This window comes from Narcine bancroftii, chromosome 1, assembly GCF_036971445.1.
Source record: "Narcine bancroftii isolate sNarBan1 chromosome 1, sNarBan1.hap1, whole genome shotgun sequence".
Lineage (NCBI taxonomy): Eukaryota > Metazoa > Chordata > Chondrichthyes > Torpediniformes > Narcinidae > Narcine > Narcine bancroftii.
The window spans coordinates 268,767,870-268,792,315 of NC_091469.1; the positions used below are offsets into that span (position 1 = coordinate 268,767,870).

Consider the following 24,446-nt stretch of genomic DNA (forward strand, 5'->3'; position numbering starts at 1 on the left):
AATGATTTTAACATGATGTAGAATGGAGATAAAAATTACAGTAGATTGATCTGTTATCTCATCTATTTGATGCGGACTTTCACAATTAATGCCAGTCTTTGAAAACAGTGGAGATTAAAAAAAAACCCTGAAAAACTACCTTATTCTAAAAGGATCAAAGTCATAAATAACATGTACTGAGAAGTTAAAGTCAAAATGAAATTGGAATTCAAGTTTAACTGATCAATAAGTTACTACACCAGGTAAGTTCTTTGAAGTTTGTAGTTAAAGACCCAAAAGTTTTGGTTATACTGTACTTGAGAGGCATGGAGAAAGATAATTAACACACAACTGAAGATGTTGCTGGAAAAACTCCATAGGCCACCTCCAGATGGCAGGAACAAACTTTAACTTTCCAGAACCTACCACTGTGAAGTCTATTTCAGTGCCTAAAGAACATCTCAATTATTGGCCACTCATGTTCTCGACTTCCTGTTGGAATAGAATGGTGGATGATCAATGGGACTATTTAGTTTAAACAATAGTGATAGTTTACTAGTAAACTTGTTGCTGAAATAGGTCAGAGGAGACAAACCCCATGCAGAATGGCAGGGCTCTGCTACCTATTATGTGAAATGATGGTCGAACCAGAAACCTCCCCCCACAGTAAGTAAATGTGCGGTTGGGATGATTCACATAATTGGCTTAAAGGATCATTACTGATGTGCCAGGAACTCTCATTCACTCGTGAGAGTCTTTGAAAACTGAACTGTTTGATGCTGCCATTGTGAGACAGACATATCACAAATTATCTTGATTGTGAATGGTCTGGTAATGACTTGCCATTTTTACTGGAGAATGTGCAGATGTGAGCCATCTATAATTTTAAGTATGCAGTTCTGCCAAAATGTTCCATCTGGTGTCTTGATTAAATTGATTCTGAACATTATTTTCAACTAAAATGGCCTCACTGACATGCTATTACTTTTTTTTACTCAAAGCTTTCACACTTTTTTTTAAAAACTGAGGACAATTGCACATTGAGGAGGTGTCCTGAGGATGCAGTAATTTTTTAGTACACGCCCACTTGCTCTGGCATTAACTTGGTATCAGAAACGTACTTAACCATTGTGGGATTCTATAGCCAAGTCACAGCTGTTCCTTCCCTGATGCCTTGCACCATATACAACTCGTATATGTTGAGAAGTAGGGAACTTGGTTTTCTGCTCCCTAGTGAGAAAGCAAGAAAGTATTGCTCCTTCATCCTTATCATGGATGAAAGTATTTAACCACGTCTATACTTATAGCTCAGCTGATGAACATCATCCGATCCTTTGTTTTACTGCTCGGTCAACAAAATGTGAATCTATTAAAAACATGGAAAATAAATCTATACAATTCCAAATACTTGAGAGCATCACCTTTTGTGCTTCATACGCATCCTTCAGGTGCATATAATTGGTCATTGCCCTCATGGCAAAGGGAAGCTTGCCAATGGCCTTAAGGTCAATTGGTTTTTTATGTGCTGTTGTTATGAAAGTGTTCATCCACCAGTAGGTGCCTTTGGACAGGAGGTTCACGAAGGGTTGCAAGAATCTAACGCCTAAATCCTGCAGGTCTTCTGGAGGTTTCACTTCTCTTGAGTGTTTGTAGAAAATGTATCGCTGCAGCAGGAAAAGTAACAACTGAATTAGTGATTGAAACAGCAATTAAGTTGAAAGTTTATAATATACTGTGTATTCGCCTTATTGAATATTAAGAATCATTTATCCTATCTCTGCGAATGTAAAACAAAACAGACATGTAGGCAACTTCTTCTGAAAGGTACTCTCTTTCCTGAAGGTGGAAAATGCAACTGGGATAAAGTTCCCCGCTTTTTTATAACATTCCAGTATTTCTCCGAGTTGACCACTCTATTCACGTGAATTCAGGCGGTAAATCTCGCGATTATGGAGCTGCATTATATCCAATGCTAACTCTTATGAGCACCAAACATACACTCATCTTCCACTGAGAGTTACTAGATAGCAGCCATCAATAGATATAAAAAAATCTTTTCAGCCCTTTCAGGTTTTAAAAAAAGGCATAGTGAATAACTCTTGATTGATAAATATTATTCTCCTATTTAAAGACAAGTATAACATTTCAACACTAAATTATTTGCATGGAGTAACAAGTTTATTTCATGTCAAAATGAAAGTCAAGCCTGAGCCAACTCATGGCAAGGAAGAAATTTGAAAAATGCATCTTTCATATTATGAACTTAGCCTAAAGTGGATTCTATTTCTCAGCAGAGAAATCCGACTAGTTTCATCACATCCTCCTAATTAAACTTCTGTAACTTATTCATTCTTACTCATTTATCGCGAGCTTCTCTTTAATTCTTTTAACCACTCAACTCCACTGGGTGGTGGTGGTGGTGGTGGCGGGGTTGTGGTGGGGGAGGGGGGGGCATTTATAAAGGCCATTGGCATATTTTGAGGACAGGGAGGAAATCAGAGCACCCAAGGAAAGCAGAACATGCAAATTCCACAAGAATGGTATTCAAGGTCAGGATTGAACCTGGGTCACTGCAGCTGGAAAGCAGCATTTAAAAGCTGTGCCACCCTACTACATAAATAAATTCTCTCTCATCTGTGGTATATCCAGATGCTTAAGGCACATGATAAATAATATTTTCATCTCATGCAATGGCTCTGAATATCAAATATTGAATCATAATAACAGTAGAGAAAAAGGTCGTCTGACAAAATAAGTACATGCCTGTGTGTATTTCACTCAAGTCTCTTACCAATATTCTTTATTTTATCCCTTATTTCCATTCTCCTTGTGTTTATCCAAATTTTCTTCAAGGCATCTGACTACTGACATCAATTATTGAGACACTTTTGAGATTTCTCATAATTCATACTATATTTATGAGATTATGTTTTATTAATGCCATTAATTTCTTAATAAATGGAATAACTACCAAAAAAAATCTCTCATTGGTACTGAACTTATTATCATGCCACATTCATGCAATTTACTCCACTTCATCCCTTCACTATAATTTTTTTATAATAGGTGAGGTGAGACACAAACTTAAGGGCATTGTTAAGGGTGAAAGGGGAGATGTTTAGAGAGAACATGAAGAGAAAATTATTATGAATTTCTTCACACAGTGAGTGATGGGAGTATGGAACATGCTGCCAGATGAAGTGGTGAATGTGGGCTCAATTTTAACCATTAAGAAAAATTTGGATATGTGCATGGATTGGTTGGGATGGGTATGGAGGGATTATGGAATGAATGCAGATCAGTGGGACTAGCCAGAATAATAGTTCAGCACAGACTAGAAGGGCCAAAGGGCCTGAATTCTGTGCTGTGATGTTCTTGGGTTCATTCTGAATAATCTCAAAATTGTGACAGATTATAGATATGCTTTTGGGAGATAAATTAGGGCAGGTTTTTTTTTAATGTAGGTCACATACAAACATTTTAAAACAGATCTCATTTAAAATACTGGAGCTCTGCTCAAGCTAGACTGGCTGGCTCCAAGAGCCTTTGCAAAAGCTTTGGAGAGTGCCAAGAGACTTCACTAATCAATTGTTGTTTTGAAAAGCAACAGATGAAAGAACTCAGAGGATTAGGTTCAGAGCCGCAGGCTGTCTGAAAGTGCTGTTTACTGTTCTAAGAGGGTCATGTGGTTTTTGGAAGGGGAGAGCGAGTGAGATAGAGAGAGAGAGAGAGAGGGAGAGAGAGAGAGCGAGAGGGAGAGAGAGAGAGAGAGATAGAAAGAAAGAAAATCAGTTCTGCAGTTTTACAGTCAGCAGGAACAGCTGGGACTGGAACAGGAGAAGCTGGCAAGCTTGTGGAAAAAAACTCATTTTGAAGATGGGTTGTGAATGCTTAGTTCAGCCTGGTCAAAACCCTTGTGGTTTATACAAGAGGAAAAGACTGGCTGCCTGATGTTTCACTTGAAATAAGAGAAACAAAAAGGAACTCTGTAATAACCTGAAAGAAAGAGGCTATCATCTGGAAAACTCTGATGGGGCAAGTTTCTTTGGCAAGACACTGACGTGGCTGATTAAAAGGGATCAGTTTGTGTCCAGGAACAACAAATCTCTCTCTGAAAATCGACAAGAACCTTCCTGAGCGGTAACCATTTCAAGCACCAAAGCCTGGTGAACTTCATAAATGTTAAATTCTGTGCACAGAATAAGAATTGCCTTCAACCAATGAACTTGGAGGAGTGGAGAAGTGAGATTTGCTGGTGAATTAAATAACTTTTTCTGAATTTACACACACACACACACACACACACACACACACACACACACACACACACACACACACACACACACACACACACACTGCATGCACGTGAACTTAGAATTAGAAGAGGGTTAAGTTAGATTATTAAATAGTGATATTTTAAAATTTGATCCTGTTTTCATATTTAAAGATAATTAAAAGCAACTTTTGTTTAAGTAACCATTTATCTTAGTGAATATTTATTGCGGATGGGTTTTGGGGTCCTCTGGGCTCATAACAAAATATACCTCATTAAAGTCTGCCAGAATCCCATTTTCATTTCCAGAAATATTCTTGGGAATTTTTTTTAAGCTTCTTCAATATTTCTCCAATCTTTTAAAAAAATGTTGATCAAAACCCATCAGAGTACTCTTTTTTTTCTTCCAACTCTCTGAAATGGAATCCAGTGTTTTGTTTGATTATTTGAAATGGCATTAATAACCCAGATCACTACTTTTAGTCATTTCTTATCTGTACTCCAGGATCATTTTGATTGGATGACCACCTTTCCCCAATTATCTCTCACTCATTCCTCCAAGGAGTTGTGGTTCCTTATTCTTCCTACCAACTTAAAAGGTCGCTACTATCTCAGTATCCTGGACATATTCATCGCACCATTATTCAGTAGCAGTTCATTGCATCAGCAGTAATTAAGGCAGCAATGCAAACTGTAGCAGGACAACAAGGGCTCCCTGTGGATAGCACGATTTATTATTCTGCTTTAAAAGCCACACACAGATTTCAGATTTATTGTTGCAGTACATACATGACATCACATCCAACCCTGAAATTCCTTGTTCCTGCAGGTGTGGCAGAATTACCACTAATTGGTAGTGCAACAAATAAACTGTACACAGTGTAAAACATGAAAACAAAGAACTGTAAACAAATAACAAATGTAAACAAACTGACTGTGCAATACAGAGAGAACAAAAAGAAAATCAATAAAGTGCACAATTAAGAGTCTATAAACGAGTCTTTGATTGAGTTTGTTGTTGATGATTCTGATGGTGGAGAGGTAGCAGCTGTTCCTGAACCTGGTGGCGCGAGACTTGTGGCACCTATACCTCGTTCCGGACGGCAGCAGCAAGAACAGAGCGTGTGCTGGATGGTGAGGGTCTTTGATGATTGGTGCTGCCCTCCGGTGGCAGCATTCCCTGTAGATGTACTCAATAGTGGAGAGGATTTTGCCTGTGATGTCCTGTGCTGTGTCCACTACCTTTTTTGAGGGCTTTACATTCAGGGGTATTGGTGTCTCCATACCAGATAGCGATTCAGCCTGTCAGCACACTTTCCACCACACCTCTGTAGAAATTTGCCAGGGTTTCTGATATCATACCAAACCTCTGTTAACTCCTGAGAAAGTAGAAGCACTGACATACTTTCTTCATGATGTCATTAGTGTGTTGGGTCCAGGAAAGATCCTCCAAGATAGTGACTCCCAAGAACTTAAATTTGCTGACCCTCTCCTATCACTGATTCCCCCAATGATCACTGGATTGCATACCTCTGGCTTTCCTTTCCTGAAGTCCACAATCAGCTCCTTCGTTTTATGTGATGTTGAGTGCAAGGTTGTTGTTGATGCACCGTTCAGCCAAGTTTTCAATCTCCATACAGTTTAAAGGCTCATTCCTTTCATTTATGCAACCCACTACCGTGGTATTGTTGGCAAATTTGTAGATGGTGCAATTGTTGTTCTGAACCACACAGTTGTAGGTGTAAAATGAGTAGAGCAGGGGGCTATATAAGCAACAGATGCCGTGCTATAACATGAAGGCTCACATCCAGATTGAGAACAACGGATTGGTGCCAGAGAATGTCGTAGAACTGAGTACAGGTGCATGATTCCATAAAAGTGGCGACTCAGGTTCACAGCGGCGAAGAAGGCATTTGGCACACTCGCCTTCAATGAGCAAGGTGTTGAGTATGAAAATTAGCTCTTCGTGATACAGCTGAGACCTTACATTGGGAGCACTGTGTGCAGTTCTGATTGCCCAGCTACAGGAATGATATTAATACATTGGAAAGGGTGCAGAGAAAATTTATCAGGATGTTGCCAAGAGTGGAGGGCATGAGTTGTAGAGGGAGATTGAATAAGATTCACCAGAGCATGGGAGCTGAGAACGTGACCCTTTAGAGATTTATAAAAGGTTTGCAGGGCATTAACAGAATGATGCTCACAGCCTTATTCCCCAGAGTAGACTAACTAAATGGTATAGATTTATGGTGAGGAGGAAAGATTTAAGAGGGATATTAGGAGCAGTCTTTTCACTCAGAGGGTGGTCTGTACCTGGAATGAGCAACCTATGGAAGTGTGTGCAATTATAACATTTAAAAAGCATTTGGACAGATATATGGATAAGAAAGGTTTAGAAGGATGTGGGCCAAATGCTGGCAAATGAAGGTTGGTTGGCATGGACGAACTGAGACAAAAGGTCTCCTCTGTGCTACACAACTGTGGCCTCGAACAGCATAGATTTACAGTTAGGAGGAGGAGATTTAATCCATTCTCTGTGGCTCATAGCTGAAACTATCCAAAACTATCACAGCCTGCTGAGTGCTAAGTCATTAGCATTTAAGACTGTTGATCTCTTCATGAAGTCCAGGCATGAACTATGGAAGGCTATCTTAACAGCAAAGAGACAATTACAAGTGAAGCGAGAAACAGAATCATATACATGGCAAGGATTACAGGCCATTACATCCTACAAGGCGAAGCCTATCATTATAATTGGCTGCGATGTTTCACTTCCTGATGAGCTGAACATTTTTTATGCTCGCTTTGAAAAGGAAAATTCAATGATAATCCCTGCAGAAGCTGGTGACCATGTGATATCTGCCTCTGAGGCTGGCATCAAAACATCTTTTAACCCTCACAAGGTGTCAGGCCCTGATGGCATACCTGGCAGGGTACTGAAAATCTGTACCAACCAACTAGCTGGAGTGTTAATGGACATTTTCAATCTCTCATGGCTGCAGTCGGACATTTTCACCTGTTTCAAAAGGGTATCAATCATCCCAGTGCCCAAGAGGAGTAGAGTGAGCTGCCTCAATGACTATTGGCCAGTAGCTCTCAGATCTACTGCAATGAAATGCTTTGAAAGGATGGTCATGGCCAGAATTAACTTGTACCTCATCAAAGACCCTCACCATCCCAGCACACGCTCCGTTCTTGCTGCTGCCGTCCGGAACGAGGTCTAGGGGCCACAAGTCTCGCACCACCAGGTTCAGGAACAGCTGCTACCTCTCCACCATCAGAATCCTCAACAACAAACTCAATCAAAGACTCATTTATAGACTCTTAATTGTGCACTTTATTGATTTTCTTTTTGTTCTCTCTGTATTGCACAGTCAGTTTGTTTACATTTGTTATTTGTTTACAGTTCTTTGTTTTCATGTAAAGACCAAGACCCACAATAATTCACCTACCGCCACAATTGTTCCACAGTAGATGCATTATCATTGACTGGTCACTCAGCCCTGGATCATCTAGACAACAGCAACACTAATTTTAAGTGATTACTGCTCAGATTTCATCACCATCATCTCATCAGGACTGGTCAGCAAGCTTCAAAACCTGGGCCTCTGCAGCCCCTTCTGCAACCTGATCCTTGACTTCTGTGGTGAATGTCTGCCAAGCTGCCTGTCTCCCCTCTGGCGAGCCTTGCTGTACTAACATTGGCTGTGCATTATCTCTACTGTTAAGGACACTCCCCTTGAGTATAACTGTATATGCACCTATTGTCTTTCATTATCGTACCATGAGTTTCTGCTAATAAAAGCCATGATTATTGTTTGACCACATCGTCTTTGTCTACTTCATCAACTGGCACTTCAACTTCCTCGTCAGAAAACTGCAGTTAGTGCAGATGGATAACAACATCTCCTCTTCACTGATAATCTACAGTGGCGCACCTCAAGGATACGTGTTGAGCCCATTGTTCTATCCTCTTTACACCCATGACAGTGTGACGAGGCACAATTCAAATGCCACCTTCAAATCTGCCGATGACACTACAGTTAGCATAATGACAATGTGGAAGCAAACAGGAGTGAGCTGGATCAGCTAGTTGAATGGTATCACAAAAAATCCTTGCACTCATAATTGGGAAAACTAAGAAACTGATTGTGGACTTCAGGAAAGGGAAATGAGGAGAACACAAACCCATCATCATCGAAGGGTCAGCAGTGGAGAGGGTAAAGAACTTCAAGTTCCTGGGTATAAACATCTCTGAAACTCTATCCAGGGACCTTCATGTTGATACAATCATGAATAAGGCTCGCCAGCAACTATATTTCATTTAGAGTTTGAGGAGATTTGGTTTTTCGCCAAAGACTCAAGCACATTTCTATAGGTATACTGTAGAGAGTATTTTGACTGCTTGCATCACTGTCTGTCTTTGCCAATGCAAATGACAGAAAAAGGATACACAGTTTTGAACAGCCAGCACCATCATGGGCATTGGTCTTCACTCCATTAAAGGCATCTACAAGAGATCGAGTATCAAGGAGCAATAATAGATTATAAAGTCCTTTGAGCCTGCATTAGCATTGAGATTGTGGCAGTTCCTGCACCTCAAATGCATTTAATAAACTTGCAAACTTCTTTTGTATCAGCATGGCTTTTAAGTTGGCTGCACTGGAAATTATATTCACATTGCGTGTCAGAAAAATGATGTTACCAATAATGACTTCCACCAGAATGAGCCAGCTGTTGAAGTATGGTGTCAATTTGAAGTAGCTGGACTTTATTTTTAAAGCAATGAATTATTTGGCAGAGAAGACTCATGTCAATCTACATTCTAATTTTATAAAGAGCAAGATAATTATAAAAATACTTCTCCATGGCATACATTGGAAGCATGATTGGATCCCTACAACTCTTCTGAATCAGAGAACTGTAGACTATCGAATACAATATTGGATGAAACAAATATGGAAAATTCAAAGGTGGATTTTTGAAGGGATTCTGATATTAGACCCATCCCACCCCAGTCACATTCTCTTCTCCCCACTCCTCCAGGAAGAAGAGACACAAATTTGAAAACCAGACTCAAGGACAGTTTCTTTCTTGCTGTTATCAGACTCTCAAACGGACTATTGATGAACTAATGATTTTACAAACCCCACCCTTTTATGCCCTTGCACTGTTTTAACCTGAACTTTTCAATGTTTTATTTGTGCACTACATGCTGTACTTAAGTATGGGTTGACTTGCCTGGATTGCATGCAAAATAAAGTTTTCACTATCTCCAGTCAATCGATCGATAGATCGATAGATCAATAGATAAGAAAGATAGAGGAATTCAGAGAACTTGCCAGATGAATCAGTGGTGAATTTTTGCTTAAAGAATGTGCTCATTGTGCTGGAGTTGCCTATGTGCCTCAGCCTTGTAAAAAAAACAGAAAATAAAATATTTCTATCTGTCTGTCTGGTGGGAATATTTAGGGCAAGAGAATGAAATCTTACAATCATAACCAGGCTCTTCAGGAGTGAAGTTAAGTGAATTTACTCATAAACCAATGATGAAGGAGGACTTGTGAGTCCTCTGGAATCTCATTCTGTATTAGGATGGCTATGCAGTTTATCCATTTTAGTAAGATCATGAAAGCTTGTTGTCACCTTAGGAAACTGGACAAAGGAAAAGAAAGATCCCTGACTTACCCGCACTCTGATGACATTCATTTCTACTGCCAACAGCAAACCATATAAAATGGCTAATAGCGCTGCAATACAGAATCGGAGTTGGCTCAGCCCAATCCCATGCTCACAAAACTTCGCAAATTTTATAGTTTTTGTAATGAACGCTAACATCCAGTAGACCAGCAAAGCTGCAAAACAAACACACATGCTCCTGTTACCAATTGTAATGTTACAATAAAAAATTGGAAACATAATTGAAATTGCAATTCCTCAGTGATAACCAATGGCATAAACTCATTAATGAAATTCATGACCAGTATAAACTAGATTCTGTCACCCTTCAGTGACGTACATCAAGAATCTAATAGGGCTTCCTTATTGATACTTAAGTTGTTAACCTTATATTCCACAATTCTTTAAATTGGTATGAAGTGAAAATATAGAAATAGAGGATGGCCATTTGCTATATTCCTCTATTTTTTTTCTTTTGCCTGTGCACTTAGATTTATAATCCATCCCTCCAGCCCCCATGATGTTGATTCTGTCTATAACCTTTTCTTTAAGAACTGTTCTTTATTTACCCTTTCAAATCCCGTCATCATATTTATTAGTACAAAAAAGGAGTACCAACCATTGTTACAGTCATCAGTTATATTCACTTTCATATGTCCAGTTCCAACACAATGGAAAAAAATTAAGCTTTACTGAATTGATAAGTACGTTGTAATTCAGCCTGAAAGTATATTGTCAGTATATTGATTAAAGATGAAACATGCATTGTAAACAGAATGTTTACACAAGAATAAATGTGTTAGTTTGATGACACACTGAAAGTAAATGTGTTGCATTTCATGTATATATTTTTGTGAATTATGTTGATAAAAATGAGTTACCCTGAGGCAATTGCAGGTAATACATGTGACCAAAGAAAATTTTCCCTTTCTTCCTGTTATCTCTGAGGAATATGACCACAATTTATTCAAAAAGTATTGAACAAAATTCATATAAATCTTTGGTTTGTAATGGAAGTTTCCTTCTAACGTGTTGATTGAAGTCTTCTGTCACTCCATCTTTGGAAAATCTGGAATGGAAAACTGAATGGACGCTGACTTACCTTTTCCCAAATGTGATTAACCTCCATGCCAGATGTCCAATGGAGCTGCAATACAGATTCAGAGATGTCTTTCCAAATTCTTGGTTAATTATCCTGACCCATGGATATTTTCCCATATAATTAGGACTAATATAGCAATGACAACTTTCTTATTTAGCTGTATCCTCCTCAATCTTAAACAACTATAATTAGGAAGTATATCAAATGTATCCCGTTACTTTAAGTTTGTAAATGGATATCACATATACTTTCTTCATCATTCTTGTTTCTATTTTTACTGATCAATTATAAGCGATGCAAATATTATTGAAAAATTGAATCCAATATTAATTCTAGACAAAGTACAGTGCATTGCAGCTCTGTTTTGTATGACAAAGGATTTGATTCTAGGTCACTGATGATAAATTTTAATCGAAAAAAAAAATCATCCATTGGGTGCCCTCATCTCATAAACTTAATTTTAATGACATTGTTGAATGTTCAGCTCCAAGTATAACCCTTACATCCAAACAGTTGTCCCTTACATCCTGGCATCCAAAGGTGATTTCCCCCAGATCCCCCATTGGCTACTGAAGCCTTGTTTGCTTTGCTGCAATGCGATTTTAAATGTCTGTTAGGAATGCTCTGCATATGGAAAATACATTTTCTTTCTAAAAATGTAATAATTTTACAAGAATTTGCAAGCTCAACAAGATATGCAAAATTTTTCACTTTAGCATCACCCAGAAGTAAATCTGCATCATGCGATAAGTTCTGTACTTCCAAATATATTGCTATTTAACACATGAATAAAACAAGCATTCATTAATAATGGCTACTGAAATTTCTATGAGAATATCAGGCTCTAGCCATAGTAGGTACTAATTTCTACATAACTTCTAGGTATAAATTTTGCACTGCAGTGGAAGCCCAAAAATCCAGATGCCAGAAATCCAGACCACCTGAGATTCCGGACTCCCAAACTTTTTAACATTAGCGGGTTTTAGTGTGCGTGCGTGCATGCTTAAGTGCCACAGTTGCACAGTCGTCACAAGAAACCACATGGTCGCCATCTTTTAATGAGCAATCAAACTGTGACAACGCTAAAATTTTCTGCCCTATTCTTGCCATTTACCATATATAGCATATATATTTACAAATCAATAATAATAGATCCTAAAGTAGATAAACTTCATGGTGTGAAGAGAAACAACACATTGAAATTGAATGATAAACTTGAAATAATTAAGAAACTAGAATGTGATGTGAGCAATACTGTTCTAATAATTTCAAGCATTAGGCACTCTTTTGGTAGTGACAAAAATTATGATTACATTTTTGTCAAGCACTGACTTTATTTTTTACTTAAAACTGCTCATTTTGATAAATGAAGTATGCTGTATTTGCTAATGAATAAATGATTAAAATTGATCTGTTCTTCTTTATTCCTCCTTAAATTTGAATTTTAAAGGTATTGCCTGAGAATCAAGAAAATACTGACTGGCCCAATCCCTGAGCAATCCAGATTTTCGGACTTCTACTGTATACGCTGCGGGCATCGGCAGCAAGACCAAAATGTATTTTCTATCCTTGAATCCTTCAAGAAGATGGTGAAGAATTACTGTAATGGATGTTGTGGCCCTTCAGCTGATGGTACTCCCTCAGTATTGCTGTATAAAGAGTTCCAGGTTTTATAACCAACAACTTTAACAGAACACCAATATATTTCCAAATCAATGTGGCATGCGTCTAGGAGAGGAAGTTACAGGTGGAGGAGTTCTGTCTGGCTAACAACCCCCACCTTCTCTGGTGGTTCATATTCAGATTCGAGAGGCAGGGCTGGAGTAATCTTGGTCAATAACTGCAGTAGATTTTCTGGATGGTACACACTGTTGCCTTGTTACACCAGTGTTGAAGGGAATGAATGTTTAAACTGGTGGATGAGGTGTCATCCTGTATAATGAGTTTTTTAAAATGTTGGAGGCATTCTCGTCCTGATAAGTATTCCATTGCATTCATCATTTATATCGACGATAATGCAGACATTGGGAGATAGGAAATGAGCGGCATTGCAGGATTCCCATTCCAGAAAATTGAAATTTCAAACAGTATGTTTATCTGGAGAAAAGATGATTTTGCATTGGTAAAGCAATTAATTGTCAAGAACACACTCCTGTTGGAGAAAATCTGCCTGGCATTTGGGTGGCATGCCTGTCATTTGCCATTTTCAGCCCTTGTCTAAATGTTTTGCTGGCTTTCCTGCATTCAGACATGGATTATTTCCCTACTGGAGGTGTTGTGAAAGGAATGGTACATTGTGCAATCATATGTGATGAGACTTGGAGTTGAATTGCCCTGGTCAGTAAGTGGGTTATTGTTCAGTAAGTAATTACTGTTCAAGAGTACTGTGAATAGCACCTTCCATCCCTTTACTGATTTTTTCAAAGAGGGCTGCTTGACTAGTACCTAGTTTGCTAATTGATCTTGCTTTTTTTTTTAAAATCTGAACTGGCTGCAGTTGGGAAATTTTCCATCTTGTTCCATAAATGCCATAATTTTTTTTCTGTACTGGAACAGTATGGCGAATTCTAGAGAACAAACTTTTGTAACTACATCTTATATATCACATGGTCAATACTTAAAGACTAGTTTCAGCCTCCTTTGCTCATCTGATTATTTATTTTTAGTTTTAGAAGACACTATTTGTATTTTATTGGACTCCTGACAACAATGGACAGCAATCCCAAAAAGTAATCAGAGGCTTTGCAATGTTAACCATTTGCTACATTTGAATTCTGCTGGGAAGCAGAATGGGCAATGAAATTAGCCATCCAAGACACCGCCCACTGGAATAAGGGCAGAGCTGCCAGCTGGTTTGGCGAGAGAGAGAGCGATAGATGGTGCCCAGTCACATGATTGTGTCACTTGGATATTAGAGGTGTGGACTTACCCAATGGGGGGTTATGAAAAATAGTTATCCTATTCCCAGACTGATTTGCAAAATGTAACTTCAGTGATGTGAGGGCTTTACTTGGTGAGTTAGAGCAATTAGGAAATTAAAGAACAGACCCCATCTTATGCAAGACACCGAATTCTGGCTGCCTTCATTAAATATGTGGATTGGTGAGAAAGGTGGAGCAATTTCTTTTTTCTCTTTCAGATTCTCCATTACCCAATTCCCTACAGATCAGGGAAAACTAACATCCCTCTTCTTTTAATTTAATCTTTAAATATTACTAAAACAAGGCACCAATCTCAGGCCTTAGGTAGTCTCTTTATTTTATTTGGTCTTTGCTTCATGTAATTTTTTTAATTTAAATTTTATTTACAGAACGGTAGAAACTGAATCCAGCCATTTAAACCTGTGCTCCCCAGTTTCACCCAAATTAGCCTACATATGCTTTGAACGGAGGGAGGAAAATGGAGCCCTCAAGGAAACCCATTCTCCCCCAAGTGGTCATTGGTGGGTCTTGGCGAACTATTACTAACCACAGAAGTGCCAGAATATATCATCTTAATGTTCGTATACAACTCAACAATAAATAGCAGTCGGTTTCCCCAAAAATGTCCTTGTACATTCATCTCAGTGAAATAATCTAGATAGCTAGAGCAAATCACATAATATGCAGATTTATTTTTCAATTAAGGCTCCATAAACCTGTTCAACACATTTGTTCTCAATTTTAAACAATATTTAAAAAAATTAAAAAATAATCAGTTAAAAACAATTCAAAGCAACGTGAATGCAATTGTCTGATTCACTACATGAGAATGTTATGGATCCACACGACCTTCAGGCTGCACATTGATGGATTATAAAGTTATGGGAAAGTTTCAATTGTTTCCTTAATAAAATGTATATTCTGTGATTATGGTGTACACTATAAACTTTGGGATTAAAAGTGCTGCAGAAACTCAGCACGTCAAACAGTATACTTTATAATAGCAAAGATAAGCAACATTTTGAGCTTGAGCCCTTCATCAAGATATGAGGAAAATGAAGACAGTTGCCTGAACAAAATGATGAGGGGGGCAGGGAGAGGAGTTCAGTTCTGGGCATGAGGTAATAGGTGGTTCAGCGAGAGAGGGCACTCCACAAACCTGGTAAAGGGGGATGGGGTGCAGGAATGGCTCTTTGAATGGAGAAGGAAGGGGGTAGGGATGTGGAGGAAAGAAGACAGAGGGATGGCGAAGAGAAGGAGAATGGAGAGTGACAAGCAGAAATTGGAGAAGTCAATGGTAATGCCATCTGGTTGGAGTGTGCCCAAACGGAATATTAGGTGCCGCTCCTCCAATTTGGTTTGGCCATAGATGAGGCCATGGACAGACATATCAGTGCATAGGAGGGGTGCAGAATTAAAAAGGTTGGCCACTAAGAGATGGATTAATAAGCAGAACAGTCAATTATCCAATCAAAAGGTAAAATACAAGACAGAGAATATGTAATCACAGTGCTTTTGTCCAGCAGTGTGCCTGAAATGTCAGATAAACTCAATGAAAGCAAAAAGCCAATAAGCAGATTTCTAATACATTTGGCATTGATACGAGGAACTGGATAATTTTACTTTCAAACAAATTGGAACGATATCATCTAGAACATACTATAGGAAACAATATTCTGGGGGAAAGATGAGAAAACATGATTATAAATTGCAAAGGGAAATTAGAACTAAAACCAGGTCTTTTATCATGTAAAATATGACATTTACCTGCTGGGTCAAAGCAGCAGACATTCCAATTTTATGACACATGCACAGATTGTAAAGAGTCAAAGAGTCAATTCACCACCTTCTCATAGGGTATATATTTTCATCCCAACAATGCCCACATTCCATGGAGAATAAACAAAATGGATTTCTAAATAGAGAAGCAAGTCTCAGCAGTGTGAGGAATGTAGAAATGTTTTTAATTCAAATGAATTGCATTCCACACATACAAGTATCTTGGGATCACATCTAGTAAATTAAGTGGGTGATCAGTAGACCAGAAATAAATCAAAAAGATATCCTGGATTCACTTCAGAACAATAAGTGGTAATGTTATTGATCTGGGAACCTGCCAGATGAACACAGAAACTATGGTTAAGATTATTTATCCCAACACCTTGGTTTTCTGCTTAAGAATTGTGTTAGTTCAGCAATTATCCTTGGAAATATACATTCAATCAGACGGCAACTTCATTTAATTTGTCATCTGAATATGTGCACTATTCAACAATTATTATGAATATCTAGTTACTTCAAATGTCCCCAGAGTCGACTTCAATTTCATGATCCTGCCTCAATTATCAGATAAACTGTGCTCTTTTTACCACAACACTGACAGAGGAGGAGAGGATTGGAGATATTCTACTATCTATCTATCTCTATATGTATATATATATATATATATATGCACTGACTGATTTATTACAAAGGGGGAAATCAAACTTTCTACACGTCTGGTCACAAAACATATCTCAATGTGTGTGTTTCTATGAACATCATTGTATTAAAGATGGCTGTCATAATAATAAATAGTTAAAAGGAGAAATTTAGGATATTGAAAATGAGGGGATTGTCCCAAATTTTGAAAAAAAAATGTTTTGATGGTTTAGAAAAGGGAATGTAAAGTATATGGCCTCTGGCCTAGAAGTCAGTGATTTCTTTAAATTGTCAGTAAAAAGTAGGATGAAGCTGCTGGGATGTGCATTTAGTTATTGGAGCACAGAGCCCTTTGTTCACAGGAAATTGCTATGCCAGATACAATAGAATTATTTAAGCAAAATGCAGGTAAAATTTGAAGCCAAGGATAGCACAGAAATATCAGGAGAAACAAAATGGATATGTGTCAATCATCTCATGGCCCACTCTAAAACAGCCTGTTTCCATTCTGTTGCTTTACAATAGCAAAGAACAACATGGCACTGCAGGTGCTGGAGGATTACCAGCGATCAGTGGTGAGTAAGTGGCGGACGGTGGGAGAGAACCTGTTGACGAGCACTTTCGGGGTAGTGGAGGTAGGTTGCCCTGGGGCCAGGGACTGATACCCACATGATCCCTGATCACCCTCTGCTCCCGGTCCCCTCCACCTGGTTCCTCCCGTTCCCCGGTCCCCCCCCACATCCCCCGGTCCTATTGACTCCTTGAATCAGTCATCACTGGTAAGCCTCCAGCGCCCATAGTGCTGTGTCAGCAGTTTGATGTGATAGAGCAACAGCTGATGTCCCGAATGCAAGGTCTCGCACGTCAGCCTGAAGCGCCGCTCCTCGCTTCATAACAAGTATAATAAGTTAATAAATTGTTGTAGCTTGTTAGTGCCAAGAAACAATTTTAATCAATACTTAACATTTACTATAATTAATGAAATTTATAATAAATTACATGCCATGTCCGTCACCAAATGCAAGAACTGGCATCAAACTATAGACACCAAAATGTCCAAGGGGCCACAAAAGTCATTTTTTTTTCACCAAAATGTACAGCACCAAAATATCTTGTTCTAAACCCCGGGCACCAAAACGCCCGATTCTGCAACCAAACACCAACTGATGTTTTGCTAGCACATACCCGGCGGATAAATTTAGAATATGTGAGGGCATCGAACAATTTCACTTTATTCTGGTCAACAAAGGGTGGGGATCATGGGGCAGGGGGCCAAGGTCAGGAGCGCCTTACTAAAGTTTAGCCTAGCGGCCCGGAGGGTAGTTAATCCACCACTTCTTAGGGGCCCTAACCCAAAAAGGGTTGTAAATAGCCACTGCAGAGGATAGAATTCTAAGATGCTATAGATAGGATAGATAGATAGGATTAAGAGGAAATAATTTATCTGAGGGGGGAAAAAACTCGCAGCATAAATGCATGAGCATGAGTATATATTCAAACTGTTTTCATTCATAGAATATGACATATTCTAAGACATATTAGTATAAATGATCAGGCCAGCACACTGTAAAGATGCCTAAACCTGAATGACCAGTTGTGAAAATTGTGTACTAACGAGGGATAGATGGCATGGTGCATATGATTTCAATGCAAAACTGGACAGCTTTCAGAAAGATATTAAATGACCATTTAAGTGCTGCTTTTTAAAATTTTTGTTCATTATGCTAAAGGTGAGATAAATATGACCACTCTTCCTCTGGTCAGTTCTGGCACCCAGCATCATGTTGCAGCATGGAAAATTAATAAAGGGTTATAGCATTTTAATATTTGTCGATCAGGTTTTCAGTTAACCACATTATTGTAGCGTCGTGTAAGAACATCATATTTATCTCCATGTATTTTTTAAATGGAATATTTAGGTGAAAGTCAGTATCATGCATTTCTTTGCCAATTGATAAGGCCTTAGCCACACAGTATTTCTCCTAATAAAGAAAAACCTACCCAATAATAGCTTGGGAAAATTCGATGTTTCAATGTTATGATAATAAATGATCGAGGTAATCGCAGCCATGAAGCCCATTCCAGCTGGCATATACAGATGCAAATGGCGTGTCTCTGTAAACCTAGGGAATAGAGATAAAAATATTTACCAAAAGGTGAACTTGGCAAAATTTCAGTGCAATGCTTACAAAAGAAACCAGCATATCAGTTCAATATAAAGGATTTATTGAGTACATTGCTACGCACACATATATTTTTAAGTCTTCCAAAGTTCTCCTACTTGTGACCTCACAGGAAAACAAGAGAAACTACAAGGAGACAAGGTTTGGAACCAATGAGCAGAAAATTGTGCTTTGTATTTGGAAACAGAATTCTGCATTTGAATGAATATTCACCACAATCAAACCACAGTTAAAATCTGAACATTCCTTCATCATTCTATATCGGGTTTAAAAACAAGTGTAATTTAAGGACCCACGGTTCATCTCTGCGATTGTGGTTTAAATCCTGTGACAACAGATACTGTACCTTTAAACAAATGATTTATTTCCTCCGTTGATAGTCCTAATTATTTGAGGAAGATTCAAGTTCAAGTTTAAGTACAACTGGACAAAACGGCATTCTTCGGTCCTCAGTGTAAAAAAAACATATATACATAGATATGTATATGTATATAAATATACATATTTATAAGCAACTTATATACAGTACATATATAAAAATAAATAAATAAGAGTCTCAGAGGGTTTGGATGAGCAGTTCATCACTAATTTAGCAGTCTCAATGCCCATGGGAGGGAGCTAAATCTCATCCTGGTGGTTCTGTATCTGATACTATCATATCTTTTTCCCAGCGGGAGTCGCTGGAAGATGCTGTGTAGGGTCCTTGACGATTTTATGAGCCCTCTTCAGACAACGATCCTAGTAGATCGTGTCAATAGAGGGGAGGGAGACCCCAGTGATAATTTCTGCCGATCTTATGTTCAAAGCCAGATTGACCTCTGATCCACTGCTCTGCAGCAACCATACCATAGTGTGATGCAGCCAGCCAAGATATTCTCGATTGAGCTCCTGTAGAAAGTTTACAGGACGGTGGTCAGTAGCCTTGCCCACCTAAGCCTTCTCAGGAACTGCAGTCCCTGGTGCACCTTCCTGACAAGTGAGGAGATGTTCTGTGTCCAGAATAGGTCACTAGTCAAGAGGTCTCCAAGGAACTTGGTGTTCTTCACTCTCTCCACTGCAGATATTGATGTGTAATGGAGGGTGGTCATCCCTGTTCCTTCTGAAGTCCACATCTTCTTTGTCTTATTTACATTGAGACTCAGGTTTTTATTCCAAAAACATAACACAAGGTTTTCCACTTCCTTGCTCGTGTGTCTCATTTGTTGCTGATGAGGCCAACTACTGTTGTGTAATCTGCAAATTTGATGATTATGTCGGAGCTGGATCTGGTGTTGTAGTCATGGGTCGGTGGCAAGAACAGGAATGGGCTGAACACACAGACCTGAGGTGCATCTGTGCTCAGTGGGGTAATACTTGACATTCTGCACTGACCCGGGCAGACTGTGGGCTTTCTGTAAGGAGCCCACTATTCAGTTACAGAGAGGGATGATGAGTCCCAGGGAGGACAGCTTCTCCACCAGCCTCTGGGGAATGATTATATTAAATGCTGAGCTGAAGTTGATGGACAGCAGCCTGGTGTATGAGATGTCATTCTCCAGGTGGGTGAGGACACAGTGGAGGGACAAGGCTATAGCAACATCAGTGGAACAGTTTCACCTGTAGGTGATTGAAATGGGTCCAGTGTCTCTGGGAGGTACATTTTGATGCATTCCATCACCAGACACTCTATCCGTTTCATAATGGTGGAGGTCAGTCCTACAGGGCAGAAGTCACTGTTACTCTCTTTGGCACCAGGAAGATGGTGGCTGCCTTGAAATCCATGGGGTTAATGGACTACTGCAGTGATGCATTGAAGATGTCTGTAAGGACCTCCATCAGTTGATCTGCACAGACTTTCAGTACCCGACCAGGTACGTTGTCTGGTCCCACTGCCTTGTGTAGGTTAACCTTAGATAGGGTTCTCCTCACCTCAGCCTCAGTTTTGCTGGTGACACAATCATTAGGGGAATATAGATCTTTCTTCAGCACCAGCCTGTTCTTGTTGAAATGTGCATAGATTTGCAAATTGTCTTGTAGTCTGTTATCGTTTCGACCCCTTGCCACATGTGCCTTGTGTCATCAGTTTCACACAGCTGCCTATGGATTTTCTGTATGCACCCATGCTTTGCCTTCTGGATTGCATGGGAGACTTCTGCCCTGGCTGATGTTACTGCCATCTTGTCTCCTGCCCTGAAGGCATCATCACCAGCTCTGAGAAGTGCCAGGACCTCTGTTTTGGTTAGCCCTAGTTGTGAATCATTTGATCTTGGTGTCATCCTCCGTGTACTTTCTGATGTAGCCAGTCATTGAGCTCGTGTACTCCTCGGTTTACCTGACCATTGTAGGTGGCTGCCTCCCTGAAGCAGCTCCAGTCTGTAGCAGACCTGCAATGCCTCTGTATTTCCCCCCTTCTCCCCCTCCCCGGCCAAGTCCTGATCTCCCTGCAAACTGGGTTTGTTGGTTTTTGCCAGCGGTCTGTATGCCGGGGTCAGCAGGACCAAGTATCCAAGGTGTGGGTGAGGGGCAGCCTTGTCTGCCTAAGGGATGCTGGTGACTTCTGGTGACGTCATGAAGCGGCAGCTGTGTAGTCGACTTGCTCGTCGCGAAACCCTCTTTAAACTAGCCATATATAAAATAAATACCGAGGCATAGGCAATAATTCAAGTATTAATAATTAATTGAATGTGATGAGCTGACGTAGGGTTAATGAGCATGGAGGAAAGGGAGGGTGTGATGAATGAGAACAGATGGGGGGGAAGGCACCCCACCATCCCTCACATAAGAAAGAATCATTAATTCTCTCCGAGATCCGCAAACTGAGAAAAAAAACACAACGTGGCCTCAGAGGATATTAAGCAAAGGATAGCAAGAGTGGAGGATAATATGAAAGATTTAACTGCTCAAATTGAAAAGCTGGAGGGGGAAACTGAAGGGAATGGAGTTCAGAGTAACCTCAACAGAAGACAGAGGAATGTGACAAGAGGGGTGTTATCAAGTACCTGTTTCACAGAGAGGATAAGATGGCAGAGAAATATTTAGTCCTGGAAAATTGGACAAGATGTAAGAAGCTGCGGATTTACGGAGTTGCAGAGGGAAAAGAAAAAAATGACATGAGCCAGTATGTGACTGAACTCTTTGAGAAATTACTAGAACTGCCAGAAGCCCTAAATATCTGTATAGAGAGAGCACATAGAACAATTAAATATCTGTATAGAGAGAGCACATAGACAATTAAATATCTGTATAGAGAGGACACATAGACAAACCGAGAGTGGAGCAAGTCCCACAATGATCTATCACAGCCCGACTTTTAGACTATTACACAAAAAAAACGTGTGGCAGCAGCTTGGAAACAGCAGCAGGTAACATATGAGGGGGATACAGGGTACTTTGACCAAGACTACTCTCCAGAAATTCAGAGAAAGTGCAAGGAGATACAAGAGGTGATTAAACAACAGTGGGAGAAAAACATCAAAGCCAAGACTCCATTTTTTAGGAAGGAATACATGGGTCAGCACAACATTGAGGGCTGAAGAGCCTGTAATGTGCTGTATGTTCTATTCCCAGCACAGATCAGGATTTTTCTAGACTCTGGGGTTCAGGCTTTTATAACACTGATTGAGGCAGTGTCCACACTGGAGAAGATAGGAATTCACATCAGAACAGATCCCAGAGATAAGCTGAACAGTTACAGAAACACTGGTCAGTTGTCAGCAGAGGAACTAAGGGGCAGAGAGGACCATCAACTTCATTAGAAGAAGATTGTGTTTTCCTTGGCATAACAGGAGAAGATAGGTTTGAAATAAATAAAGAAATTAGGGTCAAATGGAAAATATCTAAGGGAGGGACTGTAGAGGGTTTTCTCTGAGCAGGTGATTATATCTGATATTTACTTTATAACTGTTAAGATTCCCAAAGAGGGATTTTGAGCAACTTCATTTAGTTACAACCACACAAAAAGTGGGCTCACCCACGAGAGATCTCATCACATCTCTTCTCCTCTGTACAAGGAGCTGGCACACCAATTTGTTGTGGGTGTCCAGTTGGGTTGGTTAGGTAGGAAGTTCCCTTTTCTCTCTTTTTTACTTCTTTTCTTTTATGAGCATGTTTTGCCGATGTTTCCTCATACATGAAGCAATATTACAGCAACGCAAACCTATAAAATTTGTCCGAGGTATCGCAGCCGTATACAGGCCAACCAAAACTCTAAACATAAAAGCACATAGAGTTAATTTTAGAATACAAAATTTTGGAAAATGACTACTTTAAAGATCGTAAGCTAGAATGTTCATGGACTAAATTACCCAATAAAGAGGAGAAATAATCTTAGCTAATTTAAAAACCTTGGGTGTGGAGTGGCAGTGATGCAGGAAAACCATTTGCTAGACATTGAGCATAAAAAAAAACTCAGGAAAGAGTGGGTGGACCTGGTATTTAGTTTTCTACGGGAAAAGGAGAGGGGGGTGGCCATCTTATTCAAAAGGAGTGTTGTCTTACCTGCAGAAAAAAAGTGATCCAAGGCACACTGGGGAGATGGGTCATGGTAATCGGTACAATAAGTGGGAAAGATATATCGATACTGAATATTTATGCTCCAATGGAAGAGGATTCCTCTTTCTTCGGAGACGTTGTGAATATAATTGCAAATAATGCTAAAGGTATGATCATTGTTGGTGGAGACTTTAATGTTGTTCTGGATGGGAGGCTGGATAGAACACCGATAGTACACAAACAATCAAAAAGATCTAAAGTATTGAACAACATGTTAGGAGAGCTGGGGTTAGTGGACCCATGGAGACCAAAGAGCACAGGTGAATGGATGTTGCTCTCTGTTATTCAGGTTAAAACATGGCATTATGCAGGGAGACAGTTTGAGTCCCTTGCTCTTCTAAGAGCCACTTGCTGAAATTATGAGGTAAGAGGGTTAGATAAAAGGAGAAAAGACGATAGAAGGGTGGAACACAAGATATTCCTATTTCTGGATGATGTCATGCTGTATGTGACCGACCCTATTCCTTCAGTGCCTCACATGATGCAAGTTTTAAAAGAATATGAAGAACTATTTGGTTATAAAATGAATGACTCAAAAATCAGAAGCATTGATGCTGTCGAATACGTGTCCATCACAATTAGATAACCAGGTCAGGTTTCATTGGTCTTGAGAGGGCTTCAGATACTTAGGTGTTACTATTACTCCCCCATCTTAATACTGTAAGAAGCCAATAATGGAAAGTTACTGAAGGAGAATAAAGGCAGATGTGCTCAGACAGGAGATTCTACCCTTATCATTAATTGGTAGAATTGAAACTGTCAGAATGAATATTTTGCCCAGATTGCTTTTTTTTATTTCAATCTTTGCTGATAGGAGTTCCTCTTTGACAAATTGATATCAAGATTCATATGGCAAAATAATAACCCTAGAGTAAGACTTTAGACTGTGTTATTGTGAAAACAAAAAGCAGGCCTTAATTTGCCCAACATTAAATATTATTACTGGGCAGCACGGCTGAGGACCCTGTCCCTGATGACATGGATAACAAAATGATATAGAAGTGGGTTGGGTGAGTATAGACCAAAATTCATGCCCCAGTATTTCTCTGGAAGGGCGACCATTCCTAAACCAAGCAAACTGGAAGAAATTAAAAATAGATCATGAATGGATTAAATTCACAATAAACTTGATTGGCTATTAGAAAACAACTAAATGGTTTAACTCGATATCTAGAGCATTAAAAATAGTAGCTGTCCCAGAATTCCTACCTGGAAAAGTAGATCATGTCTTTAGAACATAGGTGGATAACGGGCCAACTATTCTGGATCAGCTTTTTTGTGGGAAAACCTTGAAATCATATGAACGTCTTCAGAAACAATTTGGTTTGTCAGGGATGGATTTTTTTTTAAAGATTCCA

General features: G+C 39.4%; 1 protein-coding gene across 3 annotated transcripts in view; it reads right to left on the reverse strand.

The window, feature by feature from the left end:
- The window catches only part of abcc8 (ATP-binding cassette, sub-family C (CFTR/MRP), member 8), a 136,247-nt gene that overhangs the window by 95,375 nt on the left and 16,426 nt on the right, over positions 1–24,446 (reverse strand). For all 3 annotated transcript variants that reach the window (XM_069898430.1, XM_069898411.1, XM_069898420.1), the window contains exons 3-5: positions 18,377–18,498; positions 9,941–10,107; positions 1,401–1,643 (exon numbers count right to left, since the gene is read on the reverse strand). In XM_069898430.1, coding sequence (XP_069754531.1) covers positions 1,401–1,643; positions 9,941–10,107; positions 18,377–18,498 — 532 coding nt within the window. The remainder of the gene's footprint in view (positions 1–1,400; positions 1,644–9,940; positions 10,108–18,376; positions 18,499–24,446) is intronic.